At 32.7% G+C, this 23689-nt stretch overlaps 2 protein-coding genes across 6 annotated transcripts in view; one reads left to right on the top strand and one right to left on the bottom strand.

Moving 5' to 3' along the window:
- The window catches only part of LOC100679291 (nucleoprotein TPR), a 344349-nt gene that overhangs the window by 262020 nt on the left and 58640 nt on the right, over positions 1-23689 (bottom strand). For all 5 annotated transcript variants that reach the window (XM_031921530.2, XM_031921529.2, XM_031921528.2 and 2 more), the window contains one exon: positions 15329-15888. In XM_031921530.2, coding sequence (XP_031777390.1) covers positions 15329-15845 — 517 coding nt within the window. In that variant the 5' untranslated portion in view covers positions 15846-15888. The remainder of the gene's footprint in view (positions 1-15328; positions 15889-23689) is intronic.
- On the top strand, positions 1274-2637 carry LOC107982025. Its single transcript, XM_031921531.1, has 4 exons — positions 1274-1535; positions 1617-1682; positions 1769-1840; positions 2113-2637. The coding sequence occupies exons 1-4, from the start codon at positions 1289-1291 to the stop codon at positions 2619-2621; spliced, it is 894 nt and encodes a 297-aa protein (XP_031777391.1). The 5' UTR covers positions 1274-1288; the 3' UTR covers positions 2622-2637.

The following is a 23689-nucleotide window of genomic DNA, read 5'->3' on the forward strand; positions in this document are numbered from 1 at the left end:
ACTTTCTAATGATCTTAATATTTTGCTTCAAAAATTTCTCTTTTAGCAAAATAATTGAACTAATATGATAATTTAGCAAAATAATTATGATAAAAAATTAATTTGCGATAATTTCTTAAAATTTTGGTCATTTGCGATTCTCATCTCCAAAAAAATCATAGAACTTAATTTTATTGTTACAAATATTCCTACCAAAGTCGAGAAATCATAAATATATTATATTTTTTACAAAAATTAACTTAATTATCCACTAACCAATATACAAAAAAAATATGGAAAGGGGGAAAAATACCAGATGAATGGAAAACAGGAGTGATTACGCCGCTTTTCAAGAAAGGGAAGAAAGAGGAGGCAAAGAACTACAGAGGGATAACTCTTATGGACACGGGTTATAAACTATATGCGGAAATAATAAGAGGAAAGCTGGAAAACGAATTAGAGGGAAGGGAATAACTGGACGACACACAAATGGGTTTCAAGAAAGGAAGAGGGACAGCAGATGCTGTTTTTATTCTGAGCAAGACAATAGAAAAGGAATTAGAAAAGAAAGGAGGTAAGGTATACGCGTTTTTCGCAGACATAAGAGCAGCTTTCGACAAAGTAAACAGGAGAGAGATCTGGGAAATGATGAGAAAGCTAGGAATAGGTGGCAGAATAAGGAAGAGGGTAAAGGAATTGTACAAAGGGACCAAGAGCAAAATCAGAATAGGAGAAGAAAAGATAGGAGGTTTCGAGATACATAAAGGAGTGAGAGAAGGGTGCCCATTAAGCCCGACGCTATTTAACGTAGCAATGGCGGACACAGAGAAGTAACTAAGCAAATTACAGGAAGGGGGGATAGTATTAGGAAAAAAGAAATTCTGTTCCATCGCATATGCGGATGATGTTGTGATGGTGGCGAACAACGCGACAGGGCTAAAGCAGATGCTAAAGAAATTCAAAAGGATAATAGAGAGGAGAGGTCTAGAACTAAACACAGAAAAGTCGAAGATAATGATATTCAAAAATGGGGGAAGGAGAAAAAAGGAGGAAAGCTTTTTATGGGAAGAGAAGGAGATAGAGGTAGTGAAAAACTTTGATTACTTAGGATATATGTTAAAAGAAAACGGGAAGGAAGTGGCACAAATTAAGAAATTAAAAGGAAAGGTAAGCACGGTAATGAGTTCAATGTGGGGACTAGGGGAAGAATTATTCAGAGACAACTGGGAACTAAGAATGAGGCTATTTGATACAATGGTGAAAAGTGTAATGGAATACGCGGCTGAGGTGTGGGGATGGAAGGGGAAAGATGAACTGGAGTGAGAACAGTGATAGTGAAAATAAAATCACGTTTTTCAATCATGACGTTTTGGAAAAATGCAGACATATTTTGAAAATTCGTGTGACTTGTAAGCTAAAGTATAATGAAGTTCATTTACCGGGATCACCGAATAACATCGACGGGTACCATACGAATTGTTACAGTAATTTCACTGCTGTTAAAAGGAATTATGTTGACAAATATAATGCATTGAATTTACCAGAGCCTGATCTCCGTAAGTATATATATTCTTATATCAATTTTTCAATAGATTTTTGATAAATAAAATAAATAATTTTTTGTTTATTTTATGTAGCTAATGACGAATCATCTTCTGCAAGTCAAGCTACACTGTCTTGTCAACCAAGCACGAGTTCGTCAGGTACATATAAATAATCACACTTTATTACATTTAACTTATTATAGAAATACACGCCGAGAGTATAATTGTTTATTTATTTTATGTAGCTAATAGTGAATCGACTGCTTCGTCATCTGAGAGTCAAAGTACACTGCCTTGTCATTCCAGCACAAGTAACGGTAATTGCAATTTATTTATATTTCAGTTAGTGTAGAAGTAGACGCCGAGAGAGCCACGAAAAGTAACGCTATGAGCCCAGCTTGGCGTCTGTTTCCCCCTCCCTTGACTCAAGGAAAGCGTCGCTTGCTTCTCCGCCCCCTCACGTGGAAGGTTTCCGGAAAACCTGTCGTATATGTCTTAGTTTCTTTTTCGAAATATATAAATTTTTGAAATCAAAGCGTATATTTGAACAGTAAAGTCATGTAATAATAAATTGTATTTCATTTTCCAGAAAATGTTCAAAACTTGGAAGAAGGAGTAGATAGCGACAATGTAGTTTGTTTTTTTTGTGATAAATCGCGTAAAATTCACAACTACAAAGTAGTTCCAATTGTCAAATGTGATTGTAAATTGCCAATATTAATCGAAAAAATCGTTACACATGCCATTGCTCTAAACGATAAACAGATATTAACTAAAATTGAAAATGCCCGGTCGAAAAATGTCATTTCTTATCACAATATGTGTCAATTAAATTATTTTAAGCAACTTGTATCTAAATCTATTCAAAAATCAGAGTGGCATGCTATACGAGATATTCATGTCATAATCGACAATGAAATTTATGATTTAATATCAAATAATACGATAGCAAACAAGGAGTGCTATTCATTGAAATATCTTGTTGAGTATGCCAAAAATGCTTTGTATAAGTTAGGTGTAGATAATTACGAATCTTACGAATCAAGCTTAACGAGCACTTATTTGTTAGAGAAATTAAAAAAAAAATTTGGCGATTAGTTGCAAGTGATAACGTTTTACAATCACAAAATTATTGCAGCAAGAGACGGCTTTGTGATTACAAGTTCAACTTTCAGCGAGTGTGAGGAGCTGGAAGTATTAGAGCGTGCGGCATTTATATTAAAAAAAAAACTGTTGTCGATTAAAGCTTAGCCTTTGTCAGGAAATATAACAGCACAAGATTTAATGAAGGGGGAATGCGAAATCCCCGCTGATCTTTCGCAGTTTTTACGGTCCGTGATTTGCGGGAATGATCCAAGAACTTCTAAAAGTTGCAACTGTGCCCGCAAAGTTAAGTCTATCGCGCAAGATATTATTTACGCAGTAAGCCACGGAAAAATTAAAACTTCTAAGCACATAACGCTTGGAATGACATTAAAAAGCATAACAAGCAGTAGCAAAGTCATAGATATAATTAATAAATACGGACACTGCTATAGTTATAACATTATCGAGGAATTAGAAACGGAAGCTACGTTTGCTTCTTGTAGTAAATCGAGCATTTGTCCCGAAGATATTCACTTAGCGCCTAATTATTGTACAGGAGTAGCCTTCGACAATTACGATAGATTCGTTGAAACTTGTAACGGCTCTGATACCTTGCATGATACTGTAGGTATCATTTACCAAAATATTGATGCAAATATTAGTAATGTGCAAACGTGCGAAATAGAACGTGCTGTAAATGAGCCTCTCGCTAAAAGGAGACGGACGTTTGACGCTATATGTCCGGATATTCAAACTTACGCAAAAAAAAAACAAAAATGACTGACAAATTGCTGCCCATTGATAGCGAAATGCGTACAATTAATAACAGTAATTACAATTTTTACGAAAAGCTAGATGTAATGTGGGTTTTATCTCATCATTTAAAAATTGCAAACATGCCAATGTGGGTTGGGTTTAATAGTAAGATCGTTGTAGATGAATCAATGAAACAAAAAGTATCATACCTTACACCAATCAATGCCTCGCCGACAAATATTTCCGTTGTATATGAAACGATGCGTCAAAGTCAACGTATTGCCGAAGAGTTGCAACAACAATATATTGAAGTCACTTACGATTTAGCGATAGCTAAAGTTGCTTATCAAATTCAATCAGCTGAGCATCCGCAATTTAGTAATTTATTTATTCATCTTGGCGCATTTCATATAATGATGGCGTATTTTAAGGCTGTTGGAAAATTTATAAATGAGTGCGGGCTCACTTATATTATGGTAGAAAGCGGATTATTAGCTTCCGGTTCGGTTAATGGCTTCATCAGTGGCAAACATTTTAACCGATGTAAACGTTTACATCCCTTAGTGTCGCTAGGTTTGCAGGTTTTATTATTTGAAGATTTTGTAACGAAGCAAAATATCAGTATAGAAGTAAGTGTAACCGAAGTCGTAAAAGAATTTCAGTCTAATCAGATTTCAAACTCTAAAATTACAAATGCAACTCTCGAAAAATTGTTAGAAGATTTTTTAGATTATAAAAAAAAAGCATTAAATGGAGACTTCGGAAAAACGCCGCAGTACTATGTTAATTACATTAATTTTGTAGATTATTACTTAATGTTTACGCGCAGCATCCGCATTGGTGATTTTGAACTGTTCAAAGAAGTCATTCCAAAAATGGCTAATTTGTTTTTTATGTTCAATCAAGGCAACTATTCTCGGTGGTTATTAAAATACCACGACAATTTATTAAAAGTTGAGGAAACACATCCAGATTTAGCAATTCAATTTAAGAATGGGTATTTCGGTGTCAAAAGAACGAATAAAAAGTTTTCTAGAAGTCCTCTAGATTTGACACTTAAGCAAACAGTTAACGCGGATGCTGCAAGACGATTAACCGGTGTAACGCATTTTACGAATTCGATTAATGCTCGTCAAAGATGGTCAAAAAGCCACAGCATTCGATCAACACTAATATCGTATACCTACGAAGAAATTGGTTTAAAAAAAGCGCAAGATATAACCGGCGATTTGGAAAAACACCAGATTAAGAAAGATTCTGTTCAGTTACAAAACTTCATTAAGTTATTAAAACAAAATTTTAATCCATTTAATTCTGAAAGTATAGAAAGTAATTTTTTGTATAACATTGCTACTGGACGAGCAGCTTCTGAAGAAGTTACCAACTTCTTATTGAAAGCGGAACAAAATGGCAATGCATTGAGAGAGAAATTTATTTCTGAATGCGTAGAATCGGGAGATAGATTTGAAGCTACAATAAAACAAAACAAAATACTCAATTTTGTAAATTCAACCGCAAAGAAAAAAATACAAATAAATAATAAAGTTCAAGAGGTGAGATTGCAACGCGATTTATTTGGCCGCATGTTAGCTATTTCAATGAATGAAAATACTAATATAGAAAAAATTCTTACATTTCCATTAACGCCCGTTCCGATGTCTATGTGCCATTTAGATGGATCAATATTCAAAACCGATAAATCAGTTTTAATGAAGCTGTTAGAAAATGACGTGAAAAGCGTAGCTCCGACACACACGGACGTTTGTTTGATCGACGGTTTTTATTTAGTACACAGCATGAAAGACATACCAAAAACTTTCGGAAATATATCTAAAAAAATATTGCAGATGGTAACAAATAATAATAAAGCTCGAGAAATACACATTATTTTTGATAGATATTTCACTCCCTCAATTAAAGATTACGAAAGATCGCTTCGAGGCGGTAACGGTGATGAGCGTGCGTACGTAATTTCTGGGCCTGATCAAACGAGACCCGTAGATTTTGTCAAAGAGCTTAGAAATAGCAATTTTAAGGAAGCTCTTGTGCATTTTTTAATTGTACATTGGCAGAGTTCAGAAATGATACCATTTTTTGAAAATAAAACAGTTTTACTGAACTTTGATCAGTGTTATGAATATAAATTTTATAATGAAACTGTTTTATTTTCGATAAATGATATGTATACGCTACAAGGTCATGAAGAAGCTGATACTAAAATAGTTTATCACGCGTGTAATATTCCGGAAGAAGCTAACATTATAATAAAATGTTCCGACACGGACATACTTATTATAATGCTAGCTAATATGAATCACCTAAAAAAATAGCAAAGTTTGGATTCAAACCGGTATTTTAAGTAAACAGCGTGTAATTGACGTGTCGGCCCTGTACAATGGACACGGCGAATTATTTTGTAAATCATTAACAGGGTTTCATGCGCTGACTGGGTGTGATTTTAACCCAGCTTTTTTTAGGAAAGGAAAACAGCGTCCTTTAAAAATATTAATATTAAGCGAACAATGTCAAAGCACATTTGCTAAATTAGGCAGTGAAGATTGCGATAGAGAGAGTGTATACCGAGAAATTGAAAAATTTGTATGTTCAATGTATGCGATGAAAACGGTTGAATCTGTAAATAGTGCACGCTTTTCGCTTTTTTAAAAAAATTATAAAGTAAAGGACGTTAACGAACCGTTTCAAAAAAAAAGCTACAAAATTTTGACGCTCATCGATACCGCCTTGTGCAGCTGAATTAAGACCGCAATTCTTGAGAGCAATGTATATCGCTAGATTATGGAGCCATGCTCACAAAAAAATTCCAACATCTTTGGTACCAGAAGACTGCGGATGGGTTATAATCGACTCTAAATACCAATTCCAATGGTTCGATGGACCGCAGATGCCATCTACTGTTAAAGACGTTGTAATTGATCAAGATCAGTCTGAAGGTAACAACTTTTTGCACATGCTTTCAATATCATATTTGTTAAAAGTCATTTTTAATTAATTTCTAATGTTGATTTTCAGCGGATATTGACGAAATCGAATCTGAAGATGAGGATACTGATTGTGAAAGCAAAGAAGATATGCAGTATGATGAGTCCAATGAAAATAGCGAAATTGAATAAATCATAAAATTTGTATAGTGTTGTTTTGTTAATAAAAAAAAAATAAAAATTTAAAATATTCTGTAGCACTTTATATATAATATATATAGGAATTGATATCTTATTATCAACATCAATAATATAATTTAGAAAATAACATCGTAGTACCGCATTGTACGGAACCAACTCGTTAAGTGCGATCGAGACCGCGCTCTTCATCACTGTCTGCCTCAATGTTATCTTCCATTTTTTCGTCTGCCATTCAGCATATAGTTTAGTTAATAACTTAGTAATCATTTCCAATAATTTTTAGTCATGAGGTTTATCGTTTTTTTGTCACATATATTAACGCCACTTTGTTGCAGTCTGCCGGCCATTTCTCTTCCACGAAATCGTCTGCCAATAATTTTCCGCGTTTTGTAATAACAAATACTTCATATTTGTATAATTATTATCCGTGAGGTCTATCATTTTTTTTTCTTATTAAATTTATCATGTTTGACCGCCCGCCCCCGCTTTAATCTTCCTGAGCGCGCTGCCAGACTGGCCACTCAATGTTCGGGAGAGCTAATAGAACCTCTCTAGATATCTTCATTTTTTGCCAAAGATACAGGGTCTCTGCCATTGTGGGACCCATACAGGAACTTTTGCACTATAAAAAGGTATCTCCATGAATTTTTTGGTGGTCGTAGTCCGGATCGAACTCTTACTTTCGCCAATATTAAGGTTTAAATAGCTTATAAGATAGGTATAACACACACACATATATATATATATATGAATTTAAGGGTATTTTTATTGAAAAGGTGAGAAAATTTTACAAAAAAAGTATATCCATGTCTATAGTCAAAATGCTTTCCTGAGGAACTATGAATTAATTAATTTGTGCTGAAAACCCAAAAATTACCAAAATTGGCATCTTCGGCTCCCTACAGTAAAAAGTAATTTAAAAATCCAGATGCATTGGAAAATGTTTCTGGAACATATTTTCCATGGGTTGAAGAAGAACAAAATGTTTGATCTTCTATTTGACAGAGAAGCACCTATATATATATATATATATATATATATATATATATATATTCTTAGCATATTTACCTTACTTTGCAATCAATCTAATTGTAATTGTATTTTTAATTTGTATCTTTTAAAAATAATGTGTACATGATATTGTGAAATGCAGTTTGAAAGAGGTGGCCTTATAAGTGCTGCATATAGGCAAAAAACGCAGAAATGAATACATGCGTTACAAGAAAAATGGTGTGCACCAAGGGCTAAATGGGCTTTTTGACCTCGTGTAGTTGCAGTACTCTTCGTCGTCTCGCTAACGCACTCGTCTTCGGCTCGTGCTAGCTCACCTCCGACTCATACTGCAAACTCCACACTCAGTATAAAAAAGTCCACTTTACTCCCTTAATACACAATATACTATAAAAGTGTCAAAGAAAATGAGATAGATATAATGACAGAGATATATCAACTTATAGAACCGACACCTTGTTTACAAATATATAGTTTGGTAAAAAAGGTTCCAGGTAAAAAAGGAGGGATGTCTCTTGGAACTCAGTTTAACAATTATAGCTATGTGAGAGAAAGAGAGAGAGAATTATAATTGATTATGTAAATCTAACTGATTCGAAATGATTTTATATATTAAACGAAAAAGTACGAAAACTTAATAGAATTATATATGAAGTAAAAACAATTCTGATATTAAAGCAATACATAATGTTAAAGGAAGCTACGTTCCAAAGAATTGGCAGCGGTTTTTCTATAGTGTTAAAATAGCAAACAATTTGTCTATCGATAATGTTAATATTTCATATTACGAGAGAAGAAGCTTAGAACTTTAATTTAAACGTCGACCGGCAATCCTTGGCTTCGGGACCCAACACTACTCACACTGCGTTGAAACGATCGGGGCTCGCGAGCCAACCCGCCAAGTGCGCGACGGCTGAGGACATCGCAGGTCCTTTAAACCACCGACCTGGTTTACCTCGTCCTAGGAAGTCGTGCCAAGGGGCCTCGAGTTCTCTTAGTCGCACTTGAACGCGAACACTAGGAAGTACTGGCTACGCAACATGCAATAACTGCACTCAAACCCCCCCCCCCCCCCCCCCGCACCACTAACGTTAAGCTTCTTACAGCTACGATTCTGACAAGCAGCGCTTGTCCTTCACGCTTTCCGTCTACTAAAATTCTAATATAACCTTTTTAGGGTAAACAAACATCTAACGTAGAACATACTCCCTTTGGTCCCTCCTATTGACCAAGTTCGGCTGACAAAGAGAGCATCAACCGATCTCTCGGCGTACCCACCGTGTAACAATATTTTATATTTCGATGAAATTTATACTTATATTAAATTTTGATAGAAAATTTACCGTAGATTGCAATCATGGTATTCTTATCGACGTAAAGAGTTTCGTATCAAAGTTATACGCCAAATAATAAAAGTAGCTTTTATCATAAATTACGAATTTTTACGAAATTCTGTTTATTGGCTATTAAATTCAATTATTTATCTTTTTAAGTTCCAGTGGGAAAAATATTTAAAAAAAAAGACTAAATATATGTGAAAATATTATATATTGACGGCAAAAATAAACATCTCAGCAAGCAAAAGTCGTATCAAGTTTGGACTAGGCTGAAAAAATTGTAAACAAAATAATGTTACCTAAAAACAGAAGGATTAATGCAAGAATATTAATTGCTTCCTCTTAGAGGAAGCTTTGGAATAGTAAAATTTGCAGTTTCGATAAAACTTCATGGAAACGTATTTGGACCGTGCGGATGGCTCTGTGTGCGCGTGCGCGCGTGCGTGCGTGCGTGCGTGTGTGTGTATACCGTCATAATTATAGAAGTATGTGACCGATCGTGATAAAATTTGACATGCATATATATTTACTGATTCTGATATCGGGAATTTTTTTTATGAATCTGACCATTTTATGGCCAGTTTTCGATATTTGAAGATATATTTGCTTTTTTTAATAATATGATTTATACAATAAATTCAGCAATAGTGTTTCTAAAAGAGCATTAAATTGCTCACTTTTTCCCGCAAGATTTTCAAGATTGACCGTTCCATTTAATTGTTATGATAAAAGAGGTGATTTAAAAAAATGTAATATCTCAAAAACTAAATTGTCGAACGTGTTGGAAAAATGTATGACAATAAAAAACCATATCTATTTTCTGTAAAAATTAAGCCATTCTGGCGACGAGTTTTGAGCTAAAGATCAAAAAGTAAAAAATGGGTTTTCTATGTCTTACGATTACGGAAGTAAAAAGACTTCAATTACGTTGAAATTTTGGGAAAAGATAGATCTTTTGCTTACCTCGGCTAAGTTCTTTTTGCAGCTTATGAAACCGATTAGTTTAGAAGATATTAAGATTCAAATTCTTTGTCTCTCACCCTGTATACCCTGTACAACTGAAAATTACTATTTATGTTAAACCTTGAAACTTGCTAACTAAAGTTCAGAATGTTTTGAGAACATTTATGGTTTTATAAGGTTATGAGGATCCTATATTGTTAAAAAAAATTAGGTTTAAACTTTTTCATGAAAATTATATGATTAGATATTGTTAATGGTGGTGGACGGAAACAGCGCCCGTCTAACAGCTAGTCGGTGCGATTACGGTTCACCCTTCGAAGTGTAACCCTTTCCCTACCTTAAAGATTTTGAACAAATCTTTCTGGTTACCTTTCTGGTTACGTCTTTTGCTAAGAAAATTGCTTGGTAAAATAAGTAAGATTGTAAATATTTTGAAAAAGCTTTAATATACTGTATATTTGAACAATATTTTATCAATTGGAAATATAAATTTAGTTGGATGAAACTACGTGCCAAATAATTGGCAGCAGTATTTTAAATAGTAGCGCTTCAAAGTTTAAGCCATTAATGTGTTTAATTAGCTGGTCGTAAATCTGAGTTATTATCAAGCAGTATAGGTAAGCTCAGCAAGACCCATGCCATCGCAATTGAAATTTGAAGCTTGCTTGTATTACTATCACACCGATTTCAAAAACTCAGATTTACGACCAGCTAAGGAAACACATTATGCAACCGTTTATGGCTTAAACTTTGAACCATTATTTTTTATGTTATTTAACAAAAATGCCAAAGGACTTCTGCACTGAGAGAAATACTATAATAAAAATTATAATAACCCTAGCAAAAATTACTATATTACATAGGAATGGACGGACATACTCGCATTATAGCGTATTTCACTACAGTTTCAATAATTATTATTAGACATTTATTCATTTTTTCTACGATTTACAATCAAACAATATTATTATATGTAAGAAAAATTGATATATAATATAGTAAAAATCATACTTAGCAGTAGTTAAACAAAATTTTTTTCAAAATATACTGAAATAAAATATAAATTTTATTAATATATTGACATATTTTACTATGTAACATAGTAAAAATTGGTCATTTCGTCAATAGCTGTGCGTTTTACTATGTTATATAGTAAAAAGTATTCAGGTTTCGAACAATATTTACCGATGTGTCCGCTCGGCGGTCGCGGCGCTTTAGAGAGTGTAGTGAGATGAGGTTAGGTACCCGAGCCGAATTGCGTGCACAAACGACAACGCTCGTCGCCGGTGTGAAACGTGGCCTCTGCGTTTATTGGCATATCATTATAAACTGTAAGTACATTTTTACTGTTCAATAGTTTAGTTCAATAATTAGTTCAATAATTTAGATCAATGTGCGGCTGATCAACCTTTCACATGAAATATTATTTGTCAATTGTAAGCATATGTTTATTACTAAAAATTTAACAGACTGTTTTTATGATGAACATCTACAAGCATTCAAAATTTACGACTTAAATCATTTTTAATGGGATATAGTAGAAGAAGAAGATTTTTGCGAACGACATATTGCTAATCTTGTATTATTTTTTTATTAATCAATATAAATATTTTTTTATTAATCAATTTTCAACAAATTTATTTATCCCTACCTTTAAAATGTCCTACAGATTTTAAATCATTATAATTCTACTCCGTAAATCTCATGTAGATGGCGTACCGAAATTCATCGCTCGCAAGCGGTAAGAATTTCGTTGATTACTATATAAGAGAAAATTCTTTCTATAGTGAGTACAAGCGATTAGCGTTGCGTGCGTAGTTAGGTTAGATAGGTTTGCGTATACATTAATAAACTGGCGTTAAAAAATAAGTTGCGGTAAGCGTGAATTGAACATGTATGTAATGTGATAAAATCATATCTGTAGAAAGGTCAAGAAGAAGTAATTACAAGAGTAAACTGAAAGCGTTGAACTTCTTTTTTCTTCAATTTATCGAAAACAACGATCAATAAAATTAATAAATATTGTTATGTTTTTAAATAAAAAATTATTATGTCACATAGTAAAAATTAGTATATACAAATTTTACTATGTAACATAGTAAAATTTATTATAATTCGAGTATGTCTCTGGATTACTATGTAACATAGTAATTTTTGCTAGATTTTTTACAATTTTTATTATAGTATTTCTCTCAGTGTGCCCGGAGGGCATACACTACGCACTTTACGCGCCGTGTGGAGGAAAACCAACATTATAATTAACTTGCGGTTGTTAACGTTGCTAACGATTCCGGAAATACTAGTATTTATAAAAGTCATTTTCGGACTCCAAGGAGCTGTGATATACATTGTTGAGAGTTTAAACCAGATTAATGAGGTCTTTTGAACCGCAACGAATTGGAAAAAATTTTTGTTTTGAAATTGTTCATTGGCAAAAACAGTGTTTTCTAAGCAACATTGAATTTTGTTCCGAATTTATCAAACCTATTTTATGCCAATAAAAACCGTTCTTTAAAATCTCGCAGTGTTGCCACTACAACATTTCAGGAAAAAAATAAAACAATCAATTTTCGACTTAGAAAAGTACATATAATAGATAAATGATATAATTTATTAATAACAAAAATAATAAAAAACTAGCATTTGAATTTTTTTGAGGCTGTCTTATGATCCTACATTTATATATGTATAAAGTCCCTATTATATAGTCTGCTGTGCTAGCATTGTACTGATTATACTAAATAGCTGATACATGTAAACAAATTTAACTATTATCGGCAATTAGTATATGTTGGTTTTTTTGTTGCTTGTCGTTAATAAATTAATTATTGTTATTAAGTGTAGGAATTCTTTTCACGTTTGTGAGTGAATATGCGAGTGATAAGTGTGTTTATATAAGTTGTTTTTTAAAAAGTGTAAGTTAGTTTGATCCTGTAAGAAATCAACTGAATTTGTAAGAAAGTAGCGCAGGAATCTATGATGGCTACAGTTTAAAAGGAAAAAGAAGCTACAGCAAGTTCTCTATTAAATGTTTCTGACGATGGCACCTGGAGAAAGAAAGGCTTTTCATCTTTACAAGGCCTGTAGCCATCTCATAAACACCACACTCGAGGTTATGATGGCCATTAAACACAAAGTGCCTTGTGACTACGGTGAAAAAAAGATAAGAGCTTTGAAAAGGTATTATTCATTAAAGCAGACGTATTTATGTATATCCAGATAATGAGTAATAAATTTGTTTTTTACTTAAAAATTTTCAAAATTGAAAGTGTGATCAAATGACTATTCTGCTACGTATGCTAGCCAAACAAATAGTAATGCGTGTGTCCGTATCAACTAATATGAAAAATCCAATAACCCAAAATGCTACACATACATTTACAAAAGAACGGGATAAATAAGAAGGAGGATACACGGCGTTTAAGCACGGTATACACACATTACATACAGTTTTTGTACTTTACTGGATAAAATTATTTAACACGCGCTGCACATAAGCGGGCGAGTGGGAAAAATGTTCAACTATCGTGTAACACAGAAAAGCGTGTATTTTCAGTATTTGATCTATTTCTCAGGATCAAATCAATGGAATCATTTAAAATCACTTAAAATTTCTTTCTCTCTCGCTCGCTGAGCCATCATTAATTAATGGTTGTTAAACGAAATATCGCCATGAAAGAAACGCACATGCAAGACTGAAAATCTTGTTTTTCATGAATAATTAAAAAGAAAACGGAAAAACGAACCTCGGTAGATTAAAATTCATTTTATAGAAGCTGAGATAGGAATGATGTTTTTAGTTAAACAGAATATACAGGGTGAAAAAACCAAATTTTCGAACTTTAATATCTTCGAAACTAATTGGTATTGTTAACAGCTTAAAAAAGGGCCCTTTGTAGTGTATAATGCTAACTAAATCCAAAATTTGAACTAGATTATTGCCTTTTACTCCAGTTATCGCGTCAAGCAGAAAAACAAGTTTTTTCAGTTTTTGATGTTTTTCTCAGTGCCTCCCTCATGAAATGACTTAAAATCAAAGTAGTGTATAGTTCTGATCGCCTTTAATAATCATGTTTTTAGAAAGGTCATACATTTAGTTTTTAAGTTAAAACGATTTCAAAAAATTGCGCTTTATGGGTATAAAAGAACGACGAACGATAATATAAATTTTCCGCGGTAAAAAGATAGGGAATTTTATTCTCTAAAAGGTACATATCAATCAATTTAATTAAATTAATTTTTCGACAACTCTATCAAATATACCTGAACTCTCAAAACTAAAAAATCGCTATAAAGAAAAAAAACAAGTTAAAAAAATGTAAAAACGGTATTTCTCCCACTGCGTTACAGTAAAAACAAAAAAAATGAGACTTGGTGGCTTAGAAGCTAAGATATAGGCGTATACATACGCGCGCGAACACACACACACATACATCCATACGGACATTTTCCAAAAACACTATTTTTCGACTTAAAATACTTCAAAGCACACTTCCAAGATGTTTTTAGACACACTCTAAAAATTACTATCACAAAGCTTCCTTAGGAAGGAAGCAAAATGCCAACAAACTGTTCTACTCTCTATCGATGCCTACGGTACGTATATAAGCCCGGCGAAATTTAAGCTCGTGCGAATTCCGAATCGAATAGCCGGGAGAGACACACTTTACCTACTTCCCCCCACCGTTTGGCAGAGAAGCAGATTTTCGAACGATGTACTGCTCACATTTCCATAACTGTGAGCTCTTGACTAGTGTTAATTAATTTCTTATCATGTGCATAATAACTTACATCTACACTGAAAATATTTCCACGCAGCGGATGCGCGATTTTCCGGTGCCCACTAGATTTTCATGCAGCAAAGTCATGAGTTTCGGATTGCAGCGGCCCGAAATCGTCGTGCTGCTACTTTCCGTAACTCATCGACATGATGTTACGCTTGGCAAACAATAAGAATTTTGTTACAATAAACGATTTCTTATATGAAACTGCTTGAGAACTGCTAAAGATTCATATTGGTTCATTTAAATAAAACTGTATTTATTTTGATTTGTGCAGACTCTGTGACGTCCTTATCACGTGATATTGTTTCACACTTTTGATTTGAACTTCTGTTTGATTTTCTGATGATGAAAATATAGTTTTTTTAATTTATACCCAATATTAAAAAAATCTGTTTAGTACATCTGCATTCCTAACCTTAAACTACTGTTAAAAATTATGACTACGAAAAGGAATTTTCTTATTGTAGAGAAAGCTATCGAATTGTTTCCAGTGGTTAATTCAGATAACTGCAGAACAAATATAACGAGAAAATATTCAGGAAATAGTCTTTCTGGAAATCGGTTATTCGACCTAAAATCCGCAGAACTTTGAGATCAAACATTTTTTTCGAACCTTCTCTATATCAAAATCATCTATTAAAAAAAAAAAAAAAAAAATAGCACCGTGCGCGTTCGCTTACGAAATTACTATTGTAAAATTATTATAAAAAAGCAATATGAAGTAATACCTTGCTTTAATGATGCCAGTAATTGATTGGCGAGGTCAAGTTCATTTCTTAATTTTGCGATTTGATTTTCTTTTTCAGTGATTTGCTCATCGTGATCTACAATTATTTGATTATGTTTGGATTCTAATATTCCATATTGTTCAGTAGCTTGTTCTAAAAGTTCTTGTAATTCTTTTACTGCATTTGCGTACTCGTTAGCTTTAGCATCAGCTTCTTCGGCCATTCTTTTATATAATTCAGCTAATCTAGTTTGAGCTGTAATTTCTTCTTGATAAGAAGCATGCATTGTCAGTTCTTGATTCCGCTGATCTTCTAATTTTTGAGTTAACTCCTCACACCGATGCTGCAGCGTAGCATTGACTTCACGGATATTTATCATTGAATCGTTTGTGATTTTTAATTCTTCTTCACACTGAATCAATCGAGTTTGTGTCAAAAGCGCACGAGAAGACGCTTCTGATCGTGCATTTTGCAGTTCAGCTGTTCGTTTAATTAATTCTTCTTCAAGACCAGCCATTTGTTGCGTAAATAGAGTTCTTTCTTGATCCAATCGTTTTTCTCTGTAAAACAATATAATAAATATATATATTTTTAAAAAACTAACTACTTTTGACGCGCTTTGTGCTTTCTTGTCATGTATTTTCAAATTTTACTTTTCTAGGTTAGGAATTCATAAATGTAAATATCTTGCGCGAAAAGGAAAAACCAATAGCAGTGCAGCATATTCAGTTAAAATCTGCCATTTTGAGGTTATGTATAGGATATTCTTTAAAACACAAATAATTACAGTATTATTTAAACTCTTACGAGAGAGCTAATCAAAATTCACAAGAGTTATTATAACGAAAAAGTACTGCAAATGAAAAATAATTGAATCTAAATACTGAAAAAACTCCGGCACGTATACTGGAATGACCTTCGGGTATTATAGTCACCTTCAAAAAACGCGCCACTAATCCCACTTAAGGATTAGCGGATACATTCGTTATTGGGTGCGCAGTTACGCCATTTTGGCACAGTGATTGCACTATAGTGGCATAACTCGTGTGCCGAAACTGGGAGGATATAGCTCCCATGTTTAGCACATGCTACGTCAGATCGAATACCTCTGTCGCTCTGGAGTTTTTTCGGTAAATGCATACGATCAGTCAGCGAGGAACATGTGAATTCGATATACATTTCGATACATTCAATAAATTATCGCAATAATTTTTTTCTTTAAGTTTATCTTTATTTATCACTAATTTGAAAAATAAAAAAAAAACGGTGTCACTGGTGGGATGCACGAAGGCACAAGCGGGTTAACATCCAAGTTAAGTAGTGTAAGGCGCAGGTTGTACTTAGATGAGTGACCGTCCAAGTGATGCCGCCACAACAGTGATGACGTCAGATGGGAAATTATAGCCTAGGGCTTCTCTCGGGGAGAAAGAAGCACCTCAGTCTGACTTCTAACGCACAGTGGGAAATTCGACAAAATTTTTGGATAAAAATCTGCCAACAACACAATTTTTGGCATTGAAACTGCGGCCTCACTGGGTGGATAGGAGAACAGCATCTATAATGGGTAGATAGGAGACCAGCATCTGCAAGTTACCGACTACGCAGTGCTAGTAGTCGCGATGTAGTAGTCTACCTAGCGTAGGTGGATATGCTCCTTCTCATAATAATATATGAGTCAGCAGATATTATATGAATATTTAAAGTCATCAAAGGTGCAGTTTCTTTTAAATATTATTTTGTTCTTTTACTCCCCCCCCCCCCTTCAACATCGTCGTTACTCTCTCCATGGACAGGAGGGTAGATCCCTGCCAGATAAAGTCCTCCGACACACAGGCGTGGGAGTGAGCTGCGAGATCCTCACTAAAGCACCTGTCGCTGCGTGGTCTTGCCTAAGTGTGTGGAGTCTGCGGAGTAGATTCCCTTCCGCGTCTCCTGATACACACGAGCAGCATCCTTCTGGTGGCATCTCCACTACAGAGGGTAAAGAAGGCTTGTGATTGTCTAACCGTGATGTGCGGGACAATTGCATGTCCGTCTACAACCTTCGAGTATACTCACATCCTCTTTTTACTAACTTTCGGGTCTAGAATCTCACCGCGGTTTTCGACTAACCATCCAGGACCGTTTCAATGGCTCCCGAACAGGGACCCGAGTTACATAAAAAAGAAAATTGCACAAAGCAGACATTGATACACTTAAAATTTTTAATTATTCGCACTCGATATTGATCTGACACAAACAATTAGTCCAATGATTCCGCTTATGCAATTATCTATAGCCGATCAAGGGTTACCCCTACGCATTGATGAAGTTTTTGAGAGAGTCCGGGAAGTCGAGGCAGGCGACGAAATTACATTATAACAATATCTCGCCGGACTAAATCGGAACATTACAGCGTGTCATCAAAACGTGTTAAATATTAACATGTAACGAGGTAGCGAAATTTTTTCGTAAAAGTAAATCAAAATAGGTAAGAAAACGTTTAATTTGACCGTAAAAGTATTTTAAAAGTCTTTCAGTAAAAATAATAAGTAATTGAAAATATACCAAATTTAGCGGTTTTCTCAAAAACCTGTTAAGGTTAATGGGGTACATACTAGCTCTGGGGTAATTTTCCCTTACGAATTTCTAAAAAGTTTAAGAAAATTTTCGGGATTTTGCGGGAATAAAATGCTACTTTTGTCCCGCTTTTCAGGGAATAAGGTGGCTATTATAGTTCAGTCGTGAATAAAGTAATTTATTGGATGTTTTTTTCCCGTGCAGCTTATTTTTGTTCCTTTTTTGACCGATCGGCTTAACTGTGCGGCGGCCCCACAGTTTGCTAAGCGTAAGTAGATAGCATGCGAGCGTAAAGCAATGGTAAAATAAGGAGCCCTAGATATATAAAGCGCTTCGCTACAGCAAGGAGTCACTTGCCCCTTGACTCTAACTTAAGGCTGTCGGATAAAGGGTAATTCTCGTCCATTAGTCTCATTTTCCGGGTACTTAGTATGCAACAAGCATACCGCTCTCAAAGCATACTCTGGGGGATGCTCCCTCCCATATTAATATATCAGAGTCAGCAGATATTATGGGAATGTTTAAAGTCTATAATTTTCAATTTTTTATCGAATTTTTCAAAACAATTTTTTGCATTTTTTGTACATTATGTCATGGTTACAAATAATTCAGCAATAACGCAAACTATAGAACCACACTTTCTCCTATACTTAACGCGCTCCTTGTATACCTATCTTTTGAATTACCCCGTCCCGCTAACTGATGCCCCACTCCTGTAACTGACACTGCATCCAGTTTTGTAGGTTGTTAAACAAGAACCAATTCTCTACGTGTACTTTACACGATAATAAATGGATAAAATTGGCGCCTAATTTAGGTTACACATTTTTTACTGATACATAAACATTCGACACTTATTATTATAGCGAATAGCGAAACAGAGTCTATGATACAAAGCACTGAGTATATAATAAATGTACTAGAAAGAAATTTTCATCTTCAGTAAACAAAGTCTAGGTGTCAAAATGATTCTGAGATTAACCCATTATAGTTATGGTAAACGGTATATAGTACTACCTTCATAATTACAATAAGGTTAACCACAACAAACTTCGTTTATAGTCATAAGTATATGATCTGCGCTAAAATTCTAGGAAGACTAAAATTATAAGTCCAGAAAAATTCCTTGAAAAATCCGGAAAGTGCAAAATTTCATCTTTACCTAAAAACATTGCAAAATCACATCCTGAATGGCAAATCATGGTCTACCATACAATGCTATAAGGATACAACGAATGTACAAAAAAAAAAAAATCCACTTCCAGTAGGCAATGTCCAAGTGTCAAAATCACCTCCTAGATGGCCAGACATGGTACATGATACAACGTACTAAGTATACAACGTAGTATGCAACAAATATACTAAAAAAAATTTTTACTTTCTGTAAACAATGTCCAGGTGTCAAATGTCACTTCCTGTAGATGATGTCAAGGTGTCAGGATGATCCTAAGGTTAACCCATTATAGGTATGGTAAATGATATATGGCCAACCTTTTAAATTATACCAAGTTTAACCACCAATAAACCTCGTTTATAATCCTAAGTATATCTTTAGCGTTAAAATTCCAGGAAGACCGAAATTCCAAGAAGTCCAGTAAGCTTTGCTACCGGCCTTAAATAGGAATTTTAATTATTTTAGCACAAATTTATAGATATCTTCATTTTTAGGAATCCAGATCGAACTCTTACTTTCACCAATATTAAGGTTTAAATAGCTTATAAGATAGGTATAACACACACACGGACACACACACACAAACACACACATATATATATATATATATATATATATATATATATATATATATATATAACTCTAAGGGTATTTTTATTAAAAAAGTGAGACAATTTTACAAAAAAAGTTTATCCATGTCATGTCTATAGTGCAAAATGCTTCCCTCAGGAGCTATGAATTAAAACACAAATATTGCCAAACTTGAGATCTTTGGCTCCCTACCATTTTGGTAAAAAGTAATTTAAAAATCTGAAAAAATTCAGGTCCGTTTGGAGCCGAGGTGAAAATCAGCCCCCCCTCAGCCCCCCTCATCCACCCCTTAGTTATGCTATCTTCATTAGTGATATTCATTATTACACTAAAAGTTCTATTTTTTCCACATCACCTATGAGGTAAATAGAAAAGCGCGTTTTTGTTTTCTCTAAAGATGAAAAAAGATTAAAAACACATAAATATTTAATTAAAAGTCATTTAGAAATTTTAACTAATATAATGAATAAAAATCCTTATGCCAACAATTATAAATGTTTGCATGAACTTTCATATTTACAAAAACTTCCTAATTATAAATTATATTTCATGCGAAAAAATAGTAAACATCAACATTGTTATAATAAACCATTAACATCTGAATGTGGAGCTATAATAGTATCAAAATCGGGAGTGCCTGATAATTATGATATTTGTATTTATCCTAAAAATGACGATATAGAAAGTGGAAAAACGCATACATATTTAAATAAATTATCATTTGAATCAATGGTTTTCCCGTTATTATTTCCATCGGGAGATTTAGGATGGAGTATTGGTTATAATAAAAAACCGGATTCTACTGAAAAAAATCTCACATTATTACAATACTATTCGTATAGATTAGCTTATAGACCACATGAAAAAAAATTTAACCCATTATTATATTCTGGAAGGTTGACTTAACAATTATTTATACATGTTTATGTAATGATAGAGAGTAACAGAATGAATTTTTTTAGACAGAATCAAAAACAATTACGTATAGAATGTTATCAAGGATTATTAGATCATGTAATTGCTAGTGCCTCGAGTGATGCAAAAAATTTTAAAAACAAAGAAAGATTAGGTAATCTTTTTATTTTACCAGCAACGTATATGGGTAGTCCAAGATATATGCAACAACATTACCAAGATGCAATGGCAATTATGAGAAATAAAGGTAGACCTGATTTGTTTATCACAGTAACATGTAATCCTAAATGGAAAGAATTAAAACAAGTTGTAAAGAATTTTCCGCCAGGTACTACACCAAATGATATACCAAATATCTCAGTAAGATTATTTCATGCTAAATTTTTAAGTATTTTAAACGATATTACAAAAAATGAACTTTTTGGTAAAGTTATAGCCTACGTATATACGATTGAATTTCAGAAAAGGGGTTTACCTCATGCACATATTCTTTTAACTCTTCATCTTAACAATAAAATAATGACATCAAATGATATCGATAAATATATATGCGCTGAAATACCCACCGATGATAAAATATTACAAAAATTAGTTTTGAAACATATGTTGCACGGACCGAATGATAAAAATTCAGTGTGCTATAAAAATGATATTTGTACAAAAAAATTCCCTAAACATTTACAACAAGAAACAACATTTCAAAATAATGGATATCCATTATATAGAAGAAGGGATAATAAAAAAGATAATCATATTTATTTAAAAAAAAACACAGAAGTCAAAAAATTCCTGTAGATAACGGTAAGTGAGTGAAAGAGCTTATTGTAAATTTAAAAAAGTAAATGATTATAATGATAAAAATACTGATATTAATGATAAAAATGATGAAATCACGTATGATGAATTAGCAGAATATGTAGATGGACGATATTTAAGCGCTATGGAAGCTGCATGGAGATTACAAAGATTTGTTATATGCGGTAGAAGTAATAAAGTTGAACGTTTAGCCATTCATACTCATAATCAACAAAAAATTTTTAACCAAGAAAATAAAGAAAAGGAAGCTTTAAATTATTGGAAAACAACTTTGACTGCCTGGTTTGAATTAAATAAAATAGATAATTTTGCTAAAACTTTAAAATATATAAATTTGCCTGAATTTTATGTGTTTAATAAAAGTACAAAAACTTGGATAAAACAAAAAAAAAACAATGGAATAGGTAGATTATTTATTATTTTACCAAAAGATAGTGTACGATATTTTTTTTAATTAATTTTAAACCATGTGAAAGGCCCTGCATGTTTTGAAGATTTGTTAACATATGAAAACATTAAATATAATACTTATAAAGAAACAGCTACTGCTATCGGATTGATAAAAGAGATTCTGATGATTCTCAATTTTTTAATATATTTGAAGAAGCATGTAGTATTATGTTACCATATCAATTAAGGAAATTTTTTACTTTGTTTCTTTTGTCTGAAAATATTCCAGGAGATAAAATTTGGGAAAAATATAAAAATTATTTGAGTGAGGATTTTCAAATAAATAAGGAGAATAATGCTTTGATTTGTATACAAAACATGTTATTAATGGAAGAAAGATTTTGTAAAGATTTTGGATTATCAGAACCATATTTAAACTTAAAAAATAATGATATAAATGCAGAAAATATTATCTTCAATAGTAAAAATATTTTTGATAATATGTATAACCAGTTAAACTTGGACCAAAAATATATTTTTGATGAAATTATTAATAAAAATAATAAAATTTATTTCATAGATGGTCCAGGTGGCTCTGGTAAAACCTTTTTATATAAAACATTAATATATTATTTTACATCTAAAGAAAAAAATATATTATCAATGGCTTGGACTGGTATAGCTTCTATTTTATTAACTAAAGGTATGACAAGTCATAGCACTTTCAAACTTCGTATTGATTAAGACAATACAGACATTGCATTACTGGAATTAGAATCAGATAAAAGAAAATTACGAGATGCAGATGTAATTATTTGGAATGAAGCTTCAACGATTCCAAAGAAAGCTCTAGAGATAGTTGATAATACTTTGAGAGATGTATGTAATAATGATTCACCCTTTAGCGGAAAATTAATTATTTTAGGAGGTGATTTTCGACAAATATTACCAGTAATGAAACATGCTTTTAGAACTTCAATAATCAAAGACACAATAAAATATTCTACCTACTGGCCTCTTTTCCGTATAATGAAATTACACAAAAATATACGCTCAGAAAACAAAGAATTTTCATCGTTTTTGTTAGAAATTAGGGATGGAAAGATTAATCCTCTTAGAATACCAGATTTGTGAAAAACAAATGATATATGTTCAAAAATTTATAATAATATAAATGATTCTAACTGTAATGATAATTGTATTATATTAGCTCCTCATAATGAAGATATTTATCATATTAATAATAAAATACTAAATTTACTTGATGGTGAAATGAAAACATATTATATTATAGATTATGCAACTGAAAAATGTGTATATCAAACTGGTGAAAATATTCAATTAAATTTTCCTCCAGAAACATTAAACCAAATTAGAGAAGGTCTTCCGCTACATAAATTAAACTTGAAAATTAATGCAATAACAATGTTAATAAGAAATTTAAGTATTAGTGATGGCTTATGTAATGGAATACGATTAAAAATTACAAGACTTTTTAAATATAATATAGAAGCTGAAATTATAACCGGAGATAAAAGCGGAAATAAAGTTTTTATACCTAGAATCACACTTAATACCGGAGAATCATCTTCGTTGCCATTCATTGTTTATAGAAAACAATTTCTCTTATTTTTAGCCTTTTCAATGACAATTAATAAATGTCAAGGACAAAGTTTTGATTATGTACGTTTATATGTTAGAAGACCATTATTTTCTCATGGACAACGTTGCTTTATCACAATGTAAATATATATATATATATATATATATATATATATATATATATATATATATATATATACACACACACATACACACACACACACACACACCTACACAGACACACACACACACACAAAATGAATTATCTGATATAGGAGAAATTACTAATATTGTTTGAGAAGAATCTTTTAACA

The sequence above is a fragment of the Nasonia vitripennis genome (genome assembly GCF_009193385.2).
Source record: "Nasonia vitripennis strain AsymCx chromosome 1 unlocalized genomic scaffold, Nvit_psr_1.1 chr1_random0012, whole genome shotgun sequence".
Classification (NCBI taxonomy): Eukaryota; Metazoa; Arthropoda; class Insecta; order Hymenoptera; family Pteromalidae; genus Nasonia; species Nasonia vitripennis.